The 20,843-nt window shown below is 38.7% G+C and overlaps 1 protein-coding gene across 1 annotated transcript in view; it reads right to left on the bottom strand.

Moving 5' to 3' along the window:
- The window catches only part of LOC109216221 (serine/threonine-protein phosphatase 7 long form homolog), a 6,268-nt gene extending 1,974 nt beyond the window's left edge, over positions 1–4,294 (bottom strand). The window contains exon 1 of the mRNA XM_019380355.1: positions 3,873–4,294. Within this exon, the coding sequence (XP_019235900.1) occupies positions 3,873–4,294 (422 nt within the window). The remainder of the gene's footprint in view (positions 1–3,872) is intronic.
- Positions 4,295–20,843: the final 16,549 nt, after the last annotated feature.

The raw sequence follows: 20,843 nt of genomic DNA, 5'->3' as shown, positions 1-20,843 counted from the left end.
GTGATGGACCACGCGGGATGTAGAACGCGGGAGGACTCAAAACTCCCGATAGTAGATCCACTCTCCTGGCCCGAAACGTCGTAGTAAACAACTGTCCCTCCCAGATATACTCGGATCTATGCTGGGGCTGTAGGGCTAATAGATCCGACGTCCGAGGGCCGGGATGTATAGGCGCATCCATGTCGTCAACTGTAAAATCATAATTTTTAATAACTTAATTGTACAGAATTATCATTAATAATTATGTATTTTTTTATAATTTAAATTCATATTTTTTTAATAACTTAATTGTACAAATTACTTACGTATGGATTCCGGGCTCGATATTTTGAGGCCCAGTGGCACCAAATTATCATTAATAATTATGTATTTTTTTTACAATTTAAATTCATATTTTTTAATAACTTAATTGTACAAATTACTTACGTATGGGTTCCGGGCTCCATATTTTGAGGCCCAGTGGCACCAAATTATCATTAATAATTATGTATTTCTTTTATAATTTAAATTCATATTTTTTAATAACTTAATTGTACAAATTACTTACGTATGGATTCCGGGCTCGATATTTTGAGGATCGAAATACCAGTAATAGATACTAAAACAAAAGGAATTCTAAGCTAAAATACTACACATTACTACGCTACAAGGCTCTAAATTTTACTACGCTAAAAGGGTCTACGTTTTACTACGCTAAAAAGGTCTAGATTTTACTACGCTAAAAAATAATCTAAACTAAACATAAATAACAAATAAATTTAATTGCAAATAAAACACAAAACGGCATGAAAGCACATATATATAAATGAGAATATTAACAGACAAATTTATTTAACAAATTTATATTTTTATATAAAACAGTAAAATTAAATCCGGATAAATTTAAGATGCTAATTTCGAAAATAAAACCACCAACCGAAATAGAACACATACAAATCAAATAATATGCATTATTATAAAAGTTTCAACTTAAAATAAATCGAAATACCTCGATTTAGAATTTTCGGAAATTAAATAGATCGAAAATTTGACTCCGAAAGCGTGAATCAACAATAACAAGAAGCTCTACTCGAGTGTGGGACCTACGTTCTTCAAGTTCTATGTGCCGGGGGGACCCAAAATTTTTTTATTTTTTTTAGTGGCGGACAGAGGGGGGACCAATTTTAGGAAGGGGGATTAGAATAATGGAGGAAGAAGACGGGGGAAGAAGAAGATGGAGGGTTTTTTGGGGAGGGATATAACGCCACTATTTCTGGCGCTATATCACTGTTAGTGTATAACGCCAGAAATAGTGGCGCTATATCACTCTGACAGTGTATAAAGCCAGAAATAGTGGCGCTATACATAAACGGTCCAGTTACCGTTTATATATAGCGCCACTATTTCTGGCGCTATATATATTTTTGTTACCTTTTTTTTTACACCTATTTATGTGTTTTGAGTCCAAAATAGCAACATTTTGGTTTCGGATTCCTTTTGGTTTCCTTCTGTTGCTGCACTAGCTCTGACCTTTACAAAGCTCAATGCTAGCTGTTACCCTTTTTGACACGTTTTCTAAAGCAAAGATCATTTCAAAGTTTACTTGTAAGCACTATCTATTTTAGAGTAATTTTATTTTGTGTCTCACACAACTTACACTAGTTGTGTGAGGCCTTTTTTTATCTCACATATTTGTGGACCCATCTCTTACATACCTGGATCCACAAAATTCTGGGACCACACAGTTGTGAGACATAAAAGAGGCCTCACACAACTATTGTCAGTTGTGTGAGACACAAAATAAAATTTTTCTCTATTTTATCATAATTTTTGAGGATTAATCAATTCTAAGTTTTAGGCTTTACCCCATTTTTGGTCCTCAAAATGAGGATTTCCCCATTTTGGAGACAACTTACTCCAACCATTCCCCATTTTTTCCCCCAAACTTTTTTATATTCTTCTCTCTCTTCTATATTATATTATTATCTTTCATTTCAATTTTATTTTTTAATTTCCATTAAACAAATTTTATCTTTTATTTTTATTAATTTGTAATTTCCATTAAAACAATTCCATAAAATTTTAAATAATATATTTTGTAAGCAATTATTATAGATTAACTAAAAATTCAAATAAAAGTGAAATCATTGCGATATAAGATTAATTAAATGCATATTACATAACGATAAAATTTATTCGAAATACTACATAAATATTCAACTTCAACCTCTAATAAAATTAACTTACAATTTTACATAAAAATAATAAATGCACAAATATTAATTTATCAAAATTATATGCCAAAGTTAAGATGTAAAATTAATATTATAAAGATATTACATAAACATAATAAGGTATATATAAAGAGATAAATTAAAAGATTAAATAAAAAAATAATAATAAAAAATACATGAATAGTAATGGGGGAGATGAATAGTGTACCCCCATATTTGAGGGAACACCATTCATCCCCCATTTTGGGGACAAAAATGGGGGAGGGGTGGAGCTTCATTACCCCCAAAAATTGCCTCCATTATGGGGAAATAGGGTAAGGTTGGAGATGGCTTTAGTACTCTTATATATTCACTATGTTCCAGTTTATGTGAACCCATTTCCTTTTTAGTGCGTTTCAAAAAGAATGATCCCTTTTTAAATTTGGTAACAATTTAGCTTAAACTTACAATTCTACCTTTAATGAAAAGTTTTTATAACCACACAAATACTCTGGGCCCCTTTTTGACTTGTTTAGGACCATAAATTCCAAAAGTCTTCATTTTTCTTAAACTACATTCCTGTCAAATAGGTATACATAAATTGGAACGGAAGGAGGACATTTTTTGAAAATCTTGTTCTAAATTTGGAAATTTGTGAATTAAGGTTATAGTTGAGCCATCACTAAACTGAGTGAGCTATAAAAGCTTAAAGTTTTAAATTTCAGCCATAAGAGGTGAAAAATAAAAAATAGCCAGATTTACAACTGGTAATTGAATCCTTAGTCGCCCTTTTACACTTCTAGCAACTCTTTTCCAAAGACCTTCGAGTTTTATGTTTTGCACCCTTATCTTCAGCCATTGGAGTATCTTTATAATACATTCTTTGGAGAACTGGCATTCAAAAAACAAGTGAGATATAATCTCTGTTGCTTGACCACATATCACACACATGCTATCTTTGACTTACTCCCATTCGTGCAAGCCTGTCCCTTGTTTGTAGTCTTCCATGCATAGTTAGCCAGCATATAAAACTATGTTTGGGTATATTTAGGTTGTTCTATACCCAAACTCGATGTTGCCATAGTGCCTGACGTCCCCTTAGCTATTCATATCCACTTCTGATCATGTATTTTCCACGTTAAGAGAGCCAGTTATTATTCACACACCCGACTGTCATTTTATCTCTAATATGGCATATCTTCTTCCGATACCAGCTGCTATCCTGAGGTGCTGCATAGTCCCACCAAGATTATTCTTTTAGATACAGATTATTAAACTAATTTACCCATATGTTATATGCTTTCTGGGTAATTTCACACGTACTTTCCTATAGCAGTATCATTCCAGCTCACACAATTTGTAACTCCTAGGCTTCCTTCCCTTTTTGATCTACAGACCAAATCCCAAGCTATCAGTGGTGCTCTATTAGTGTCCACCATTCCATCCTACAGTTAGTTCTTATATATAACAGTTATTCTTTTAAGGACTGCTCGAGGTAGTATAAAATAAGATGCCCAGTACACATGTGTGTGCAGCAGTACTAAATTTATCAGCTGCACTCTACCAGCATAGGATAGTGTTCTCGATCCCTATCCTCTAACTTTAGTAGTCAATTTGTCAACCAATATTTTACAGTCTACATCTGATATATTTCTTGATGTAATAGGGACTCCAAGGTACCTGAATGGGAGCTTCCCTTTCTGGTATCTAGTAAGCTCACATAAATTTTCCAAGTGTTGCAAATTCATGTTCACGTTGAAGATGTTTGATTTTCCAGCATTTGTAGTTAGTCTCGATGCCACTGAAAAATTCTTCAGCCCTCTTAACATTAACATGACTAAGTGGAAGTCACCTTTGCAGAACAGAAGAACATCATCTGCAAAGTAGAGATGATTTAACTTGATGCTCAGACACTTTTTGTGTAATTCAAATCCTTCTTGCTGTGTAACCAGCTTCAATATTTTAGTAAGATAGTCCATGCATATAACAAATAGTAGTGGTGAGATAGGATCTCCTTGTCGAAGTCCCTTCTCCCCTATTATCTTCCCATATAATCCTCCATTGATTACAACTGTATACTGGGGAGTCGATATGCAAGCCATATTAATCCATTTGATAAATTTGAATACAGGGTCGTATGCTTTTCGAAGGTCTATTTTGATTAGGCAGCTCTTTGTCGTATTCTTTCTATTGTATAGCCTCACTAGTTCCTGGCATATGTTAAAATTATAATAAACTTGTTTCTATTAGTTCACATTTGTATTAAATATGTTTAGATTAGTTCATATTAGCATGTAGACTAATGTGAACTTCATTATATGTATGAACTGGTGTAGACTAATGTGAACTTCATTATGAGATGTATGAACTAGTGTAGACTAATGTGAATTTAGTTAGTGTGTTTACATGAAGTTTAGGCTAGATACATGTAGGAGTTCTACTATAAATACCCATGTATGCTAGCCATTTGGAAGAAGTCAAGTTGAATGAAAAATATCATTTCTTCTCCATTCTTAAAGTGAGTTGTGAGTGTTTGAGTGTTGTGTTGTCTTGCTCTCCCAAATTATTTTTTTTCCAACATTTGGTATCAGAGCCGGTGTGGTTGAAGACAACAAACTTGGAGAAAAGATGACGAATTCTAACGGAACACCATTCCAAGTTCCTATGCTTACAAAAGAGAACTATGGAAATTGGTGTATTCGAATGAAGGCCTTGCTTGGTGCCTATGATGTTTGGGAACCAGTAGAGTCCGGTGTTGATGAAGCAGAAGATGTCGTTGCCTCAAAGAAGAAGGATCAAAAGGCACTCACTCTCATCCATCAAGGTTTGGATGACAAGATGTTCGAGAAGGTTGCAAATGCAACAACCTCCAAGGAAGCATGGGATATTCTTCAAACTTCTTTTAAAGGTTTGGACAAAGTGAAAAAAGTTCGCCTCCAAACCTTAAGAGGAGAGTTTGAATCATTGCATATGAAGGAAAATGAATATGTTGTCGATTATATTTCGAGAGTTTTGGCTATTGTCAATCAAATGAAAAGATATGGTGAAGAGTTGAAAGATGATAGGGTCGTGGCAAAAATACTACGATCCTTAATTTCAAAATTCGATTTTATTGTTGTTGCCATTGAAGAGTCCAAAGACTTGGACACCATGACCATAGACGAGCTTTCGAGTTCCTTGCAAGCACATGAAGAGAAGTTGAAGAAACCGAAAGAAGAATCGGTTGAACAAGCGTTGCAAGCAAAATTTTCTTTCAAAGAGAAAGATGAAAGGCGTGGCTCGCAATAAAGAGGCCGTGGAAATGGAAGAGGTCGTGGTAGAGGCGGAAGAGGAGGTAGTCAACCACCTTCAAGTAGAGAAAATAAAGGCCAAGACTTTAATTCAAGAAGAGATCGTGGAAGAGGGAAAGAATGGAGGCAAAATCAAGGAAGGTATGACAAATCAAATATTGAATGTTATACTTGTCATAAATTTGGTCATTTTTCTTGGGAATGTAAAGATAACTTTGAAGAGAAAAATAATTTCGTGGAGAGCAAAAATGAAGATGAAGATGCCACCTTGCTTCTCGCATGCAAAGGAGAAGAAAGTGCCGAGAAGCACCGATGGTACCTTGATTCCGGTGCAAGTAGCCATATTTGTGGAAAGAAGGATTTATTTGTGGAACTTGAAGAGTTGAATCGTGGCACAATCACTTTTGGAGATTCTTCACGTGTTAAAATCAAAGGAAAAGGTACGATTTTAATTCGCTTGAAGGATGGAAGTCATCAATTAATTTCTAATGTTTTATATGTGCCGGAGATGAAAAGTAACATTTTGAGTTTGGGACAACTTTTGGAGGAAAATTATGACATTCATTTGAAAGATAAAAAGTTGTTTATGAGAGATGAAAAAGGGAGATTATTAGCTAAAGTTCCTATGGCTAATAATAAAATGTTCATTTTAAATCTTCAAAATGATGCTCCAAGATGCTTACTTTCATGTGCCAAAGACTCCTCTTGGCTTTGGCATATGAGATTTGGTCACTTGAATTTTGATAGCTTAAGGTTGATGGATAAAGAAAACATGGTGAATGGATTGCCAAGTATTAATCATCCCAACCAATTTTGCGAAGGATGTATCTTTGGAAAGCAAGCTAGAAAAAGCTTTCCTAAAGAGTCTTTGACAAGAGCAAGATGCCCTTTGGAGTTAATTCACATGGATGTTTGCGGACCTATCAAGCCATCTTCACTTGGTAAAAGTAATTATTTTTTACTTTTCATTGATGATTATTCTACAAAAACTTGGGTTTATTTTTTAAAGGCAAAATCAGAGGTGTTTGAAACCTTTAAAAAATTCAAGAGGATGGTGGAGAAACAAAGTGGCTATCAAATTAAGTCACTTCGGTCGGACAATGGTGGAGAATTCACTTCAAATGAATTCAAAGTTTTTTGTGAGAAAAATGGAGTTCGCCATTTTTTAACCGTGCCAAGATCACCACAACAAAATGGCGTTGTGGAAAGAAAGAACCGGACCATTCTTAACATGGTGAGGAGTATGTTGAAGAGCAAAAATATGCCAAAGGAATTTTGGGCTGAAGCTGTTGCTTGTGCGGTATACTTACTAAATCGTTGCCACACAAAACGTGTTCATGGAAAAACACCTCAAGAGGCATGGAGTGGTTTCAAGCCAAAAGTTTCTCACTTGCGAGTTTTCGGAAGCATTGCATATGCACATATACATGATGAAAAGAGGACCAAGCTCGATGACAAAAGTGAGAGGTATGTTTTTATTGGTTATGATCAAAATTCTAAAGGTTATAAATTGTATAATCCCAAAAATGGCAAGGTCACTTTGAGTAGAGATGTTGAGTTTGATGAAGATAGTGCTTGGGATTGGAAGACTAAAGAGCAAGATTACTCTTTTAGTCCATTATTTGATGATGATGAAGAAGATGTGGAGCAACCTATCTCACCACTATCAACACCTCCGCCACAAAATCAAGAAGTGGAGGAATCAAGTTCAAGTTCAAGTGAAGCACCTCACAAGAGTAGAAGTCTCCGTGACTTGTATGAAAACACGGAAGTGGTAAGAAATGATTTATATGATTTTACTCATTTTTGTTTATTGGTGGATAGTGAGCCTATAAGCTTTGAGGATGCATTCCAAAATTCCAAATGGAGAGATGCCATGGATGAAGAAATCAAGGCAATAAAAAAGAATGAAACATGGGAGTTGGTCACACTTCCAAAAGGAAAAAGCACCATTGGAGTCAAATGGGTGTACAAGCTAAAGAAGAATTCCAAGGGTGAAGTAGAAAAGTACAAAGCAAGATTAGTAGCTAAAGGATACAAGCAAAAAGCCGGTATTGACTATGAAGAGGTATTTGCACCGGTTGCTCGTTTGGAAACAATTCGCTTTGTCATTGCCTTGGCCGCCCAAAATCAATGGAAAATCCATCAAATGGATGTGAAGTCAGCTTTTTTGAATGGCGTATTGGAGGAAGAAGTCTACATTGATCAACCTTTGGGCTATAAGGTTGAAGGACAAGAAAATAAAGTCTTGAAATTGAAAAAGGCTTTATATGGGTTGAAGCAAGCTCCGCGGGCTTGGAATAGTAGAATTGATAAATATTTTCAAGCAAATGGTTTTTCAAAATGTCCACATGAACATGCACTTTATGTAAAAATTGCTAAAAATGGAGACATTTTACTTGTTTGCTTGTATGTAGATGACTTGATTTTTACAGGAAATAATCCTAAGATGTTTGAAGAATTCAAGGAAGCAATGGCTAGAGAATTTGAGATGACGGACATTGGATTAATGTCCTACTATCTTGGCATTCAAGTGCAACAAAGGAAGGATGGGATTTTTATTTCTCAAGGAGAATATGCAAAGGAAATTCTCAAGAAGTTCGAGATGGATAATTGCAATCCCGTGAGCACCCCCGTTGAATGTGGAGTTAAAATATCCAAGCATGGAGATGGAGAAAATGTAAATCCCACATTTTTCAAGAGTCTTGTTGGAAGCTTAAGGTACTTGACATGCACAAGGCCGGATATTCTTTATGGTGTTGGACTTGTGAGCCGCTTTATGGAAGCTCCTACTACCTCCCATTTAAAGGTAGCAAAAAGAATACTTCGGTACATCAAAGATACACTTGATTATGGAATTATTTATTCATCTTCTAAGGATTCTAAGTTTGTGGGATATTGTGATAGTGATTGGGCTGGTGATATTGATGATCGTAAAAGTACTACTGGGTTTGTTTTCTTTCTTGGAAATTCTGCATTTACATGGAATTCTAAAAAACAACCAATTGTTACTTTGTCAACTTGTGAGGCGGAGTATGTTGCAGCTTGCTCATGTGTTTGTCATGCAATTTGGTTAAGAAGTTTGTTGGAGGAACTTCACCAACCACAAAAGGATGCCACAAAGATTTTCGTTGACAACAAGTCGGCTATCGAGTTAGCCAAAAATCCCGTATTTCATGAAAGGAGCAAGCATATAGATACAAGGTATCACTTTATTAGAGATTGTATATCTAATAAAGTTGTGGAGCTTGAGCATGTGAAGTCGCAAGATCAAATTGCGGATATTTTCACCAAGCCATTAAAGATTGAAGTTTTTCAAAAGCTAAGGATGGCGCTTGGAGTGATGAAACAAGTTTAAGGGGGGATGTTAAAATTATAATAAACTTGTTTCCATTAGTTCACATTTGTATTAAATATGTTTAGATTAGTTCATATTAGCATGTAGACTAATGTGAACTTCATTATATGTATGAACTGGTGTAGACTAATGTGAACTTCATTATGAGATGTATGAACTAGTGTAGACTAATGTGAATTTAGTTAGTGTGTTTACATGAAGTTTAGGCTAGATACATGTAGGAGTTCTACTATAAATACCCATGTATGCTAGCCATTTGGAAGAAGTCAGGTTGAATGAAAAATATCATTTCTTCTCCATTCTTAAAGTGAGTTGTGAGTATTTGAGTGTTGTGTTGTCTTGCTCTCCCAAATTATTTTTTTTTCCAACAGCATATAAGTATGTTTTACACAGTAGTTCTACCTGTTATAAAGGCACTTTGGTTCTCCGAGATTATGCATGGCAGTATTTGCTTGAGCCTGTTGCATAACATTTTTGAGATGACTTTGTATACTGTGTTGCAACATGCAATAAGTCAATAATATCCCACTCTGTCTGCATATTTTGTTTTTGGGATGACTGTTATCACTGTGCTATTAAGAGCCTTCAACATCTTCCCTGTAGCAAAAAACTCTAAAACACCATCTGTTACAAGGCCCTACAGTGCCCCAACAGCCTTTGAAGAAATTGCTCCCATATCCGTGTGGCCTTGGTGCTTTTTCTCCATTAATGTCCCACAGTGCTTGTTTTACTTTTGCATTTGTGAAGTCAGCTTCAAGCATTATCCGTTGTTCCTCATTTACAGTTGAGCCTGCTCTAACTAGAGTACTGCATACATGTGCTCTATTATCTTTATTTGTCCAATTGTCCCCAACAATTCTGTAGAATCCTACAAATGTACGAGCAATTCCTTCTATTTTAGTTATTGCTTGGCCCCATCTTCCCTTATAGAAAATATCATGTTTTCATTCCCCCTTGCTTTCATAAAGTTGTGAAACACTTTTGTGTTTTGATCTCCTTAAGTCAGCCATTGCACATTTGTCTTCTGTCTACTAAGATATAACTCACTTGCTAGTTGCAGCATGTGGTATGTCTTAGATAACTCCATCTCCTCTCCTATCAGTGTTGTGTTCAGAGGATCAAACTGGATCTTTTTCTGGCAATCCAATAGTTGTTATTTAGTTTGTTCTGCACTAGTAATACTTTATTAAAGGAAGATCTGTTTAGCTCCTTTAGGACTTTTTTCAGCCTATTTTGTTTCCCCACCAGTTGAAACATCTTTGTTCCTGTATTTCTTGCCTCCCAGCTTCTTTTAACTTTAACCTGAAAATCTAGAGCTGTTTTGGCCATCCAAAATTTGAAAAATCTAGTTGAGTGATCTTCTGAGTGTAATAGGCATAAGTTAGTGACTTTGTTGTTATAAACGAAAGAAAAGTGATTTTAGGAAATAATTTGGGATAGTTGAGTGACTATTTGAGTAATTTATTCTAAGCCTTCACTCATAAAGTTCACTTCTGAGGCTGGTAAATCAATCATCCCGTCTGTATTAACCATTACCCTGTCAATCCTACTAACAACTCAGTCTACACTACTTTGCTTAAAAGTTATTCCCCTACTCCCTTTTTTTTACTTTTTTTTTTCTTTTTGTTTGTAGTTTTTCTTTTTGAATTTGAATATCATTCTATGGTAATAAGAGATTTCATTTCAGTTCGTAGTGACATGTGTTAGCTGGTTAGAATACAAAACGAAAATATGTACACATAATTGAAAGAGAATGTCGAAACTCGAAAGGTGTATTTAATATCTTGTTTTTGTCAAAAAAGTCGATTATTTCAAGTGAGTTGGTGCTTGGAGGGAACTAAAGGTTATCAAATTTCTGTTCCACTTTCGTTTTACGTTGAACGTATTCGGCCTTTTCTTTCTTTTCTGGTTATTAATGGTATCATTATACCAACAATAATAAAATACAGACGATAAAATAAATAAATCTTTGTATAAGTGAGACATAATAAATAATAACCTCTCAAAGCATCCGCCTTAAACTCTTGCATTTCGACTAGGCACAATTAATTAAAGTATATTCATATTTTAAAAAGAAATAGGGAAAAATAATCCTAAGAAGTCTCAAGGCAAGTCTCAACTACGTACAGGCCCATGCTTAATTATTTCGGTAGGACAAATAGTATATTTTCGAAAAATGACATTGTATAGCCGCTTTAAAAATAATAGTATATATATATAGATATATATATATATATATATATATATATATATATATATATATATATATGTTATTTTAAAAAAATTATACAAATTTTATACAATTTTTCGGCTACCGGATGTAAATAGTTTCTGGCGCGGGCTAAAAATAATAATACCCCTAGTATAAAAGAGGGATTTGAAAGCAAAAATATTAGATATTTTTTAAAGTAATTGTGGTGTTCGGGTCAATATGCACAAACCTCTATTATTCTATCGGGTATATGTTATATATCTTCCACCATTAAATATGTGGGATAGCTCTGCTTACCACTTAGAAAAATATACAAAAATCACCTAAACGTTTTTATGTCTCTGCTACCTTGATCTTCTATATCTTTCTTTCACTTTATTGACTGCAAAAATCAAAATATTTAAAATACATTGTTCAAATTAAACTTCATCAAAAGCTGTGCATTTTTCCTTATTTACAAACCCACGCTTCTTCCGAAAGAAGAAAGAACAGGAAATGTAATTAACTCAATATTAAACCTACATTTTATTTGAAATGTTTGTTACAAAAAAAATGAGAGACGTACGAGGACTCAAGATAAACTATGTTAGCAAGTTATAGAATGTGCCAATAGGGCGATCAATAGGTCACAAAATATTGTATAATAGATTTGTTAAGTTTATGTCTTAAAAAAGATGCCATAATACAAAGAAATAAAAGGATCTTTAAAGCTCTGATACAAAATTAAAATCTATTGGTGGAATAACCCAACCAAGTGGGTAATAAAGTGGCAGACAATCTTTCTAATTGTGGCTTACATTGTAATGCTATCACTTGGTACACTTCCTTCCAGCAACTTCCCACAGAGGCTAAAGAAGATGTTAACATGGATAAACTCCAATTCTCCTTATTTCAGATGACAACAAAAACGAACAATTTAATACTGGATCGACAAATGCTAAGACTTTAGAATTTTGATATGCCTTTGTCACGATCCGGAACTTTCACCTTCGGAACCGTGATGGCGCTTAACATTTCACTTGCTAGGCAAGCCAACGTTAGAGAATCTCTAAGCCAATTTTAATCAATTTAAATAAGTACAATCAATTAAGCCAATTTAAAACTAAAACCGAGTGCGGATAACATAAAAACCAATAATATCTAGTACAACCCGGATCTGGAGTCACAATTCATGAGCTTCTAGAGTTTCAACATACAGAGTTTGAAATAAGTTCAACTGTAACGAATGATACGAACAATACATAAGGGAAAAGTGGAAGGGGACTTCCAGGTCTGCGGACGCCAACAGATCTACCTCGAGTCTCCAAAAGCCGTTCCGAGCTGAAATGCCTCACGGATAGCTAGGACCAGTACAAAAATCTGCATAGAAGTGCAGAGTGTAGTATGAGTACAACCGACCCAATGTAGTCCATAAGTGTCGAGCCTAACCTCGACGAGGTAGTGACGAGGCTATGACATGACACCCACGTAAATAAACCTGTGCAGATAACAATATATGTGCAAGATAAAAACAAATAAAGGCTAAACATGTACTATTGGTAGGGGACCTGTGAAAGAGGGGTACAAGATACGATAACTGCAGCAGGAGATGATAACTGGAACGGTCCATAAGACTTTAACCAGTAACACAAATAAACATAATCAAACTGCATAGCATCACCCTGCGTGCTTTTACTCTCAACCTCACTATGAAACAGAAATAACGGCACGTCATCCCCTTCGTGCTTTTACACTCACTTTCATCATAAACGAGTAGATACGGCACATCATCACCATTCGTGCATTAACTCTCAAATTATGGCACGACATCACCCTTCGTACATTAACTCTCACAATGTAGCACGACATCGCCCTTCGTGCATTAACACTCACATACGGCACGGCATTACCCTTCGTGCATTAACACTCTCTCTTACCATATAACAATGAACATATAACAATAGGGAGATAAAATGAACAAGAACAAGCCTTACATCAAAAATGGTTCCACAATACCAACCTCAACTTCAGAAACAATACTCAATTATCACAGATAGTCCATAAACGCGGAAAGAACGTTGTAATTAACTAGTCTAAGCATGGATATCATGATCAAAGAAAGCTCTAAATTACAAGAAATAGGTCCTACCCACATGATTTAACCCAACAACGACGCATTAGTACTCGTCACCTCACATATACGTTGTACCAACATTTAAACAAGTATCAAATAGGCAAACAAGTCCTAATGCCTCAAGTCAAGGTTAACCACGGCACTTACCTCGCTCCAAAGATCAACTCAAAGCTCAACCACGACTTTGCCTTTCAAATAAGCCGCCTACCCAACAATTTAGCAAATTACCAACCAAACAATTCAAATAAACCTTAGGAACTACCCACGATGGCAAATGATTCAATTTAGGTCATTATTGAAAAAGACAACAAAAGTCAACCCTCCGGCTCGCTTGGTCCAAAACTCGGACCAAAACTCGATTATCCATTCACCCCGAGTTCGGTTATGTAATTTTTTTTTGAAATTCAACCTCAATTTGAGGTCTATTTTCTAATTTTACAAAAATCCCTAACTCTACCCAAATCCTTAATTTCCACGATGAAAATCCTAGATTTTATGTTGAACTCTTATGAAATGTAATGAAAGATTGAAAGAGAATAGGTTAGAATCACTTACCAATGAATTGGGGAAGAAAGGCTCTTGGGAAAATCGCCTCTAGGGTTCTCTAGGTTTGAAATTTTGAAGAACGATTGAAAATCCCGTCTAACTCAGATTTTGACCAGTTGCAGATGTCGCAATTGTGACCAGGGGTTAGGAATTGCGAACCCGCAAATGCAAGGTTTTCTTCGCAAATGCGAAGTCCCAACATTTCTTATATCATCGCAATTGCGATGATTTGTTCGCAATTGCGAACAGTGGCCATCTCGCAAATATGACCCTTTGATCGCAAATGTGATCCCATGCTGAGCCGGCCATCTTCGCAATTGCGAAGATTTTCTTTGCAATTGCGACCAAAATAGGAACCTGGGTTCCTCGCCATTGCAAACTCTGACCTCGCAATTGCGAGATCAAAGGCCTGCACCAGAACTGAAGCGCACTAGCTATCTTTCTAAGTCCAAACTTACTCCGTAGCCTATCTGAAACTTATCCGAGCCCTCGGGGCTCCAAACCAAACATGAACACAAGTCCAAAGCCATCATAAGAACTTGCTCGCCAATCAAATCGCCAAAATAACAATAAAACCACGAATCAGACACCAAATCAAATGAAATTTTTAAGAAAACTCATGAACTTCTATTTTAACGACCGAACGTCCGAATCACATCAAACCAACTCCGTTTCTCACCAAATTCGGCAAGCAATTCATAATTATAGTAACGGACCTATACCGGATTCCGAAAACAAAATACGGACCCGATATCAATAAAGTCAAACATTGGTCAAACTTTTAGATTCATTAAGCCTTCAAACTTTAATTTTTCAATAATGTACGAAAACTCAAGCTAGGGACCTCCGAATTTGATTCCGGGCATACGCCCAAGTCCCAAAGCACGATACGTACCCGGACCGTCAAACCACGAATCCGGGTCCATTTGCTCAAAACGTTGACCGAAGTCAACTCAAATGGATTTTCTAAGGCAAAATTTCATATTTATCAGTTTTTTATAAAGACTTCCGGAAAAACACTCGGACTGCGCATGCAAATCGAGGAAGGCTAAAATATGGTTTGAGGCTTCGAAACACAAGATTAGGTTCTAAAACTCTAGATGACCTACCGTTTCATCACATTCTCCACATCTAAAACAACCGTTCGTCCTCGAACGGACATAGAAAAGTACCTGGACTAGTGAAAAGGTGTGGACATCTACTTCGCATGTCCGACTTCAGTGGGCTGACCTCTCCACCACTCGAACTGAAGGATAACTCTTTGACCTCAACTGACGAACCTGCTGGGCTAGAATAGCCACCGGCTCCTCCTCATAAGTCAAATCCTTGTCCAATTGGACTGAATAGAAATCTAACACATGGGACTGATAACCGTGATACTTTCGGAGCATGGAAATATAGAACACCGGATGGACTGCTGACAAACTAGGTGGCAATGCGAGCTTGTAAGCCACCTCACCCACTCTCTAAAGAATCTCAAAAGGTCCGATATACCTAGGGCTCAACTTGCCCTTCTTTCCGAGCCTTATCATACCCTTCATGGGTGAGACCTGGAGCAATACCCTCTATCCACCATGAATGCAACATCATGAACTCTACGGTCAGCATAACTCTTCTGCCTGGACTGAGGTGTGTGAAGTCGATCCTGAATAATCTTGACCTTATCCAAGGCATCCTGTACCAAATCTGTACCCAACAGCCGAGCCTCACCTAGCTCGAACCATCCAATTGGCGATCAACACTGCCTCCTGTATAATGCCTCATAGGGAGCCCTTTGAATTCTCGACTGATAGCTGTTGTTGTAGGCAAACTCTGCAAGTGGTAAGAACTGATCCCAAGAACCTCCGAAGTCCATAACACAAGCGCGGAGCATATCCTTGAATATTTGAATAGTGTGATATGTCCGTCCGTCTGAGGATGAAATGTTATGCTCAACTCAACCTGCTTGCCTAACTCACGCTCTACTGCCCTCCAGAAGTGCAAGGTGAACAGTGTACCTCGGTAAGAAATGATAGACACGGGCATACCATGAAGACAGACAATCTCGCGGATGTGGATCTCATCTAAACATTCTGTAGATTAGGTAACTGCCACATGAATGAAATGTGCTGACTTGGTCAGCTTTTCCACAATGACCCATACCGCATCGAACTTCCTCTAAATCCGTGGGAGTCCAATAACAAAATCCATAGTGATACTCTCCCATTTCCACTCAAGAATATCTAACTTTTGAAGAAAACCACCGTGTCTTTGATGCTTATACTTTACTTGCTGACAATTTAGACACCAAGCTACATATGCCACTGTATCCTTCTTCATCCTCCTCCACCAATAATGCTGCCGCAAGTCCTATTACATCTTGACTGCAGCCGAATGAATAGAACACCAGGAACCGTGGGCCTCCTCAAGAATTAACTCACGAAGTCCATCTACATTAGGCACACAAATACGACCCTGCATCCTCAAAACTCTGTCATCTCCAATAGTAACCCGCTTGGCATCACCATGTCACACTGTGTCCCTAAGGACAAGCAAATGAGGGTCATCATACTGTCGCTCCCTGATGCGCTCAAACAAGGAAGACCGATCAACTGTACAAGCTAGAACACGACTGGGTTCTGAAACATCCAACCTTACGAACTGATTGGCCAAAGCCTGAACATATGATGCAAGTGGTCTCTCACCGTCTGGAATGTACGCAAGGCTGCCCATACTCACTACCTTTCTACTCAAGGCATCGGCCACCACATTGGTCTTCCCGGGATGATATAAGATGGTTATATCATAGTCTTTCAATAGCTCCAACCACCTCCTCTACCTCAAATTGGGATCCTTCTGTTTGAATAAGTACTAAAAGCTCCGATGATCCGTGAATACCTCACACGACACGCCGTAAAGATAGTGCATCCAAATCTTCAGCGCATGAACAATGGCTGCTAACTCTAAGTCATGAACAGGGTAATTTTTCTCATGAACCTTTAACTGCCGTGACACATATGCAATCACCCTGCCATCCTGCATCAATACTGCACCAAGCCCAATACGAGATGGATTGCAATACACCGTATAAGATCCTGAACCTGTGGGAACCACCAACACTGGCGCCGTAGTCAAAGTAGTCTTGAGCTTCTGAAAGCTCGCCTCACACTCGTCTGACCATCATAACAGGGCACCTTTCTGGGTCAACCTGGTCAATGGAGTTGTAATAGATGAAAAGCCCTCTACGAACCGACGGTAATACCCCGCCAAACCCAAGAAACTCCAGATCTCTGTAGCTGAAGTAGGCCTAGGCCAGTTCTGAACTGCCTCAATCTTCTTAGGATCCACCTGAATGCCGTCTGCCGATACGACGTGCCCCAAGAAAGCGACTGAGTTCAACCAAAACTCACATTTTGAAAACTTAGCATATAACTGGTTGTCTCTCAGAGTCTGAAACACAATACGATGCTCGTGCTCATCTCGAATACAAGAGTAGATCGAGATATCATCAATAAACACAATCACAAAGAAATCCAAATAGGGTTTGAACACCTAGTTCATCAAATCCATAAATGTTGCTGGGCATTTGTCAGCCCAAATAACATCACTAAAAACTCGTAATGCCCATACTGCGTCCAAGAAGTTGTCTTAAGGACATCGGATTCCCCGATCCTCAACTGATGGTAGCCAGACCTCAAATCAATCTTTGAAAACACCTTATCACCTTGAAGCTAATCAAATAAGTCATCAATCTTTGAAAATGGATACTTGTTATTGATGGTGACTTTGTTCAGTTGCCGGTAATCTATGCTGATCCTCATCGATTCATCTTTCTTCTTCACAAAAAACACAGGCGCACACCAGGGCGAGACACTAGGTCTAGTGAAGCCCTTATCAAGCAAATCTTGTAACTGCTCCTTCAATTCTTTCAACTCTGGCAGGGCCATACGGTATGGTATAATAGAAATGGGCTAAGTGCCTGGAGCCAAGTCAATATCCCTATCGGGTGGCATCCCCAGCAGGTCTGCAGGAAACACCTCTAAAAACTCACAAACAACTGGTACTGAATCCATGGAAGGAACCTTTGCACTAGAATCGCGGACATAAGCCAAATAAGCTAGACACCCCTGCTCGACCATATGCTGAGCCTTAACATAAGAGACAACCCTGCTGGTAGAATGACAAGGAGTCCCTCTACTTTAATCGAGGCAACCCCGGCAAGGCTAAGGTCACCATCTTGGCATGATAATCCAATATAGCATGATAAGGTGACAGCTAATCCATACCTAAAATGACATCAAAATAAGCCATATCGAGAAGTAGGAGATCTACGCTAGCTTCAAGACTCTCAATAGTAACCACAAACGAACAATAACACGATCTACAACAATAGAATCTCCCACAGGTGTGGACATATACACTGGATCACTCAAAGAATCACGAGGTACAACCAAATATGAAGCAAAATAGGATGACACGTAAGAATAAGTAGAGCTCGGATCAAATAGAAGTGAGGCATCTCAATGGAAAACTGAAACAACACCTATGATGACAGCGTCAGATGACTCAGCCTCAGGCCTGGCTGGGAAAGCATAACATCGAGGCTGGGCCCCACCACTCTGAACTACATCTCTAGGACGGGCCCTAGCTGTTTGTCCTCCACCACTAGCATCCTGACCTCCACCTCTAATGGCCTGACCTCCTCCTCTAGCTGCCTGAACCCTACCTCCAGCTGGCTGAGCGGGCAGCGAAGCACCCGATGCCAAGACCATGGCACGAGAACCCGATGTTGTGAGCTGCTCGGTGCCCGAGGGAAAAATCTAGCAATGTGCCTCGAATTACCACAAGTATAACTGGACCTCGGCTGCTGTGACCGCTGAACCTGAAACTGACCATGTCGACCTGAGTAACCACCCTGAAAGCTCTGGAGTAGAGATGCACTGATAGGAGCTGGTAGTGCATTGTAGGCTAGCTAAAATGAGGTATATAAGGATCGCGACCACCTGAAGCACTGTGGGATGCCTGGAGCACTGAATGAAATGGCCTGGGAGGATGACCTCTACCGAAAGTACCCCTGCCTCCAGATGAGGCACCACTAAACCCACCAGAATGACGAGGCCTCTTATCAGACCCCTGACCTCTCTCTTGTGCTAGAATCATCTCGATACGCTTAGCGACATTAGAAGCCGTTTGAAAGGAAATCTCACCCCCCATCTCCTTGGCCATCTGTAGCTTGATAGGATGAGTGAGACCCTTATAAACCTCTTCACCCTCTCTCTCTCTCTTGGTAGAAAGCAGAAGAATATCATGACGAGCTAGATCCACAAAACGGGCCTAGTACTGAGTGACTGACATACAACTCTATTGGAGACGCTCAAACTGCCTACGATAATCCTCTCTCAGTGTGATAGGAAGGAACTTTTCAAGAAATAGTTGAGAGAACTGGTTCCAAGTAAGAGCAGGCAACCCAGTTGGTCTGGTCGATACAAAATACTTCTACCACCTCTTGGCGGAACCCGTCATCTGAAACACAGCAAAATCGACCCTATTGGTCTCAACTATCCCCATGTTCCGCAGTACCTCATGGCAGCGGTCAAGATAATCCTGTGGATCCTCAGAAGGTGCGCTACTGAAGTGAATTGGGAAGATCTTTGTTAACTTTTCCAATCTCAATAAACCCACTAAAGACATGGCGAGTCCATCAGCGGCCTGTGCCGCAACAACCGGCTGAACTACCCTAACTGGCTGGGCTGCTGGAGTTTAATACTGGGTATCCATCTACTCTGGAGTGTGAGTAGCGGGAGTCTGTGCTCCTCCCCAGCCAGAGAGACAACTGGTGCCATAGGAAATGTAACGGACTGGGCCACACTCTCTATAAGGCCCACCAAACGGACTAGAGCGTCCTGAAGCACTAGAGTGGCGATGAACCCCTCCGGGACCTGAACTGGTCCGACTGGTACAGTTTGAGCTGGAACTTCCTCATCAAATTCCACCTGAGGCTCCACTGCTGGTGCTGCTGCTCGAGCTCTAGGCTGAGCTATGCCCCTGCCTCGGCCTCTAGTGCGACCTCGTCCCCGTCTTCTCCCCTAGTAGAGCTGCCATTGGGGGCTCCGGCTGCTGTCCAACTGAAGATGCAGTACATGTTCTCGCCATCTATGAGACAACAATAGTAGAATAATTCAATTAGCCATGGGAGAATAAAATCGCACGACAGAGAAGAATAGAAGTGAAATTTGTTCCTAAACTTCATAGCCTCTGGAAGATAAGTACAGACGTCTCCGTACCGATCCTCCAGACTCTACTAAGCCTGCTCATGAGTTGTGAGGCCTTGGCAACCTAGTGCTCTGATACCAACTTGTCACGATCCAGAATTTCCACCTTCGGGACCGTGATGCCGCCTAACATTTCACTTGCTAGGCAAGCCAACGTTCGATGATCTTTAAGCTAATTTTAATCAATTTCAATAAGTAAAATCAATCAAGCCAATTTAAAACTAAAACTGAGTGCGGAGTAACATAAAAACCAATAATATCTAGTACAACCCGGATCTGGAGTCGTAATTCACGAGTTTCTAGAGTTTCAACATACAGAGTTTGAAATAAGTTCAACTGTCTAGATGATAAGAACAGTATATAAGGGGAAAGTGGAAGGGGACTTCAATGTCTGCGGACGCCAGCAGATCTACCTCGAGTCTCCAAAAGCAGTTTCGAGCTGAAACGTCTCACGGACAGCTAGGACCAGTACCAAAATCTGCACAAGAAGTGCAGAGTGTAGTATGAGTACAACCAACCCAATGTACTTCGTAAGTTTCGAGCCTAACCTCGACGAGGTAGTGACAAGGCGATGGCAGGACACCCACGTAAATAAACCTGTGCAGATAACAATATACGTGCAAAATTACGACAAATAATGGCTAAACATGTACTATTGGGAGGGGACATGTGAAAGGGGGTTACAAGATAAGATAACTACAGCTGGAGATGATAGCTAGAACAATCAATAAGCTTTTAACCAGTAACACGAATAAACTTAATGAATGAAACTGCACAGCATCACCCTTTGTGCTTTAACTCTCAACCCACTATGAAATAGAAATAACGGCATGGCATCACCTTCGTACATTAACTCTCAAAATATGGCACAACATCACCCT

This window comes from Nicotiana attenuata, unplaced genomic scaffold (genome assembly GCF_001879085.1).
Source record: "Nicotiana attenuata strain UT unplaced genomic scaffold, NIATTr2, whole genome shotgun sequence".
Taxonomy (NCBI): domain Eukaryota; kingdom Viridiplantae; phylum Streptophyta; class Magnoliopsida; order Solanales; family Solanaceae; genus Nicotiana; species Nicotiana attenuata.
This window is presented reverse-complemented; position numbering and strand designations above follow the sequence as displayed.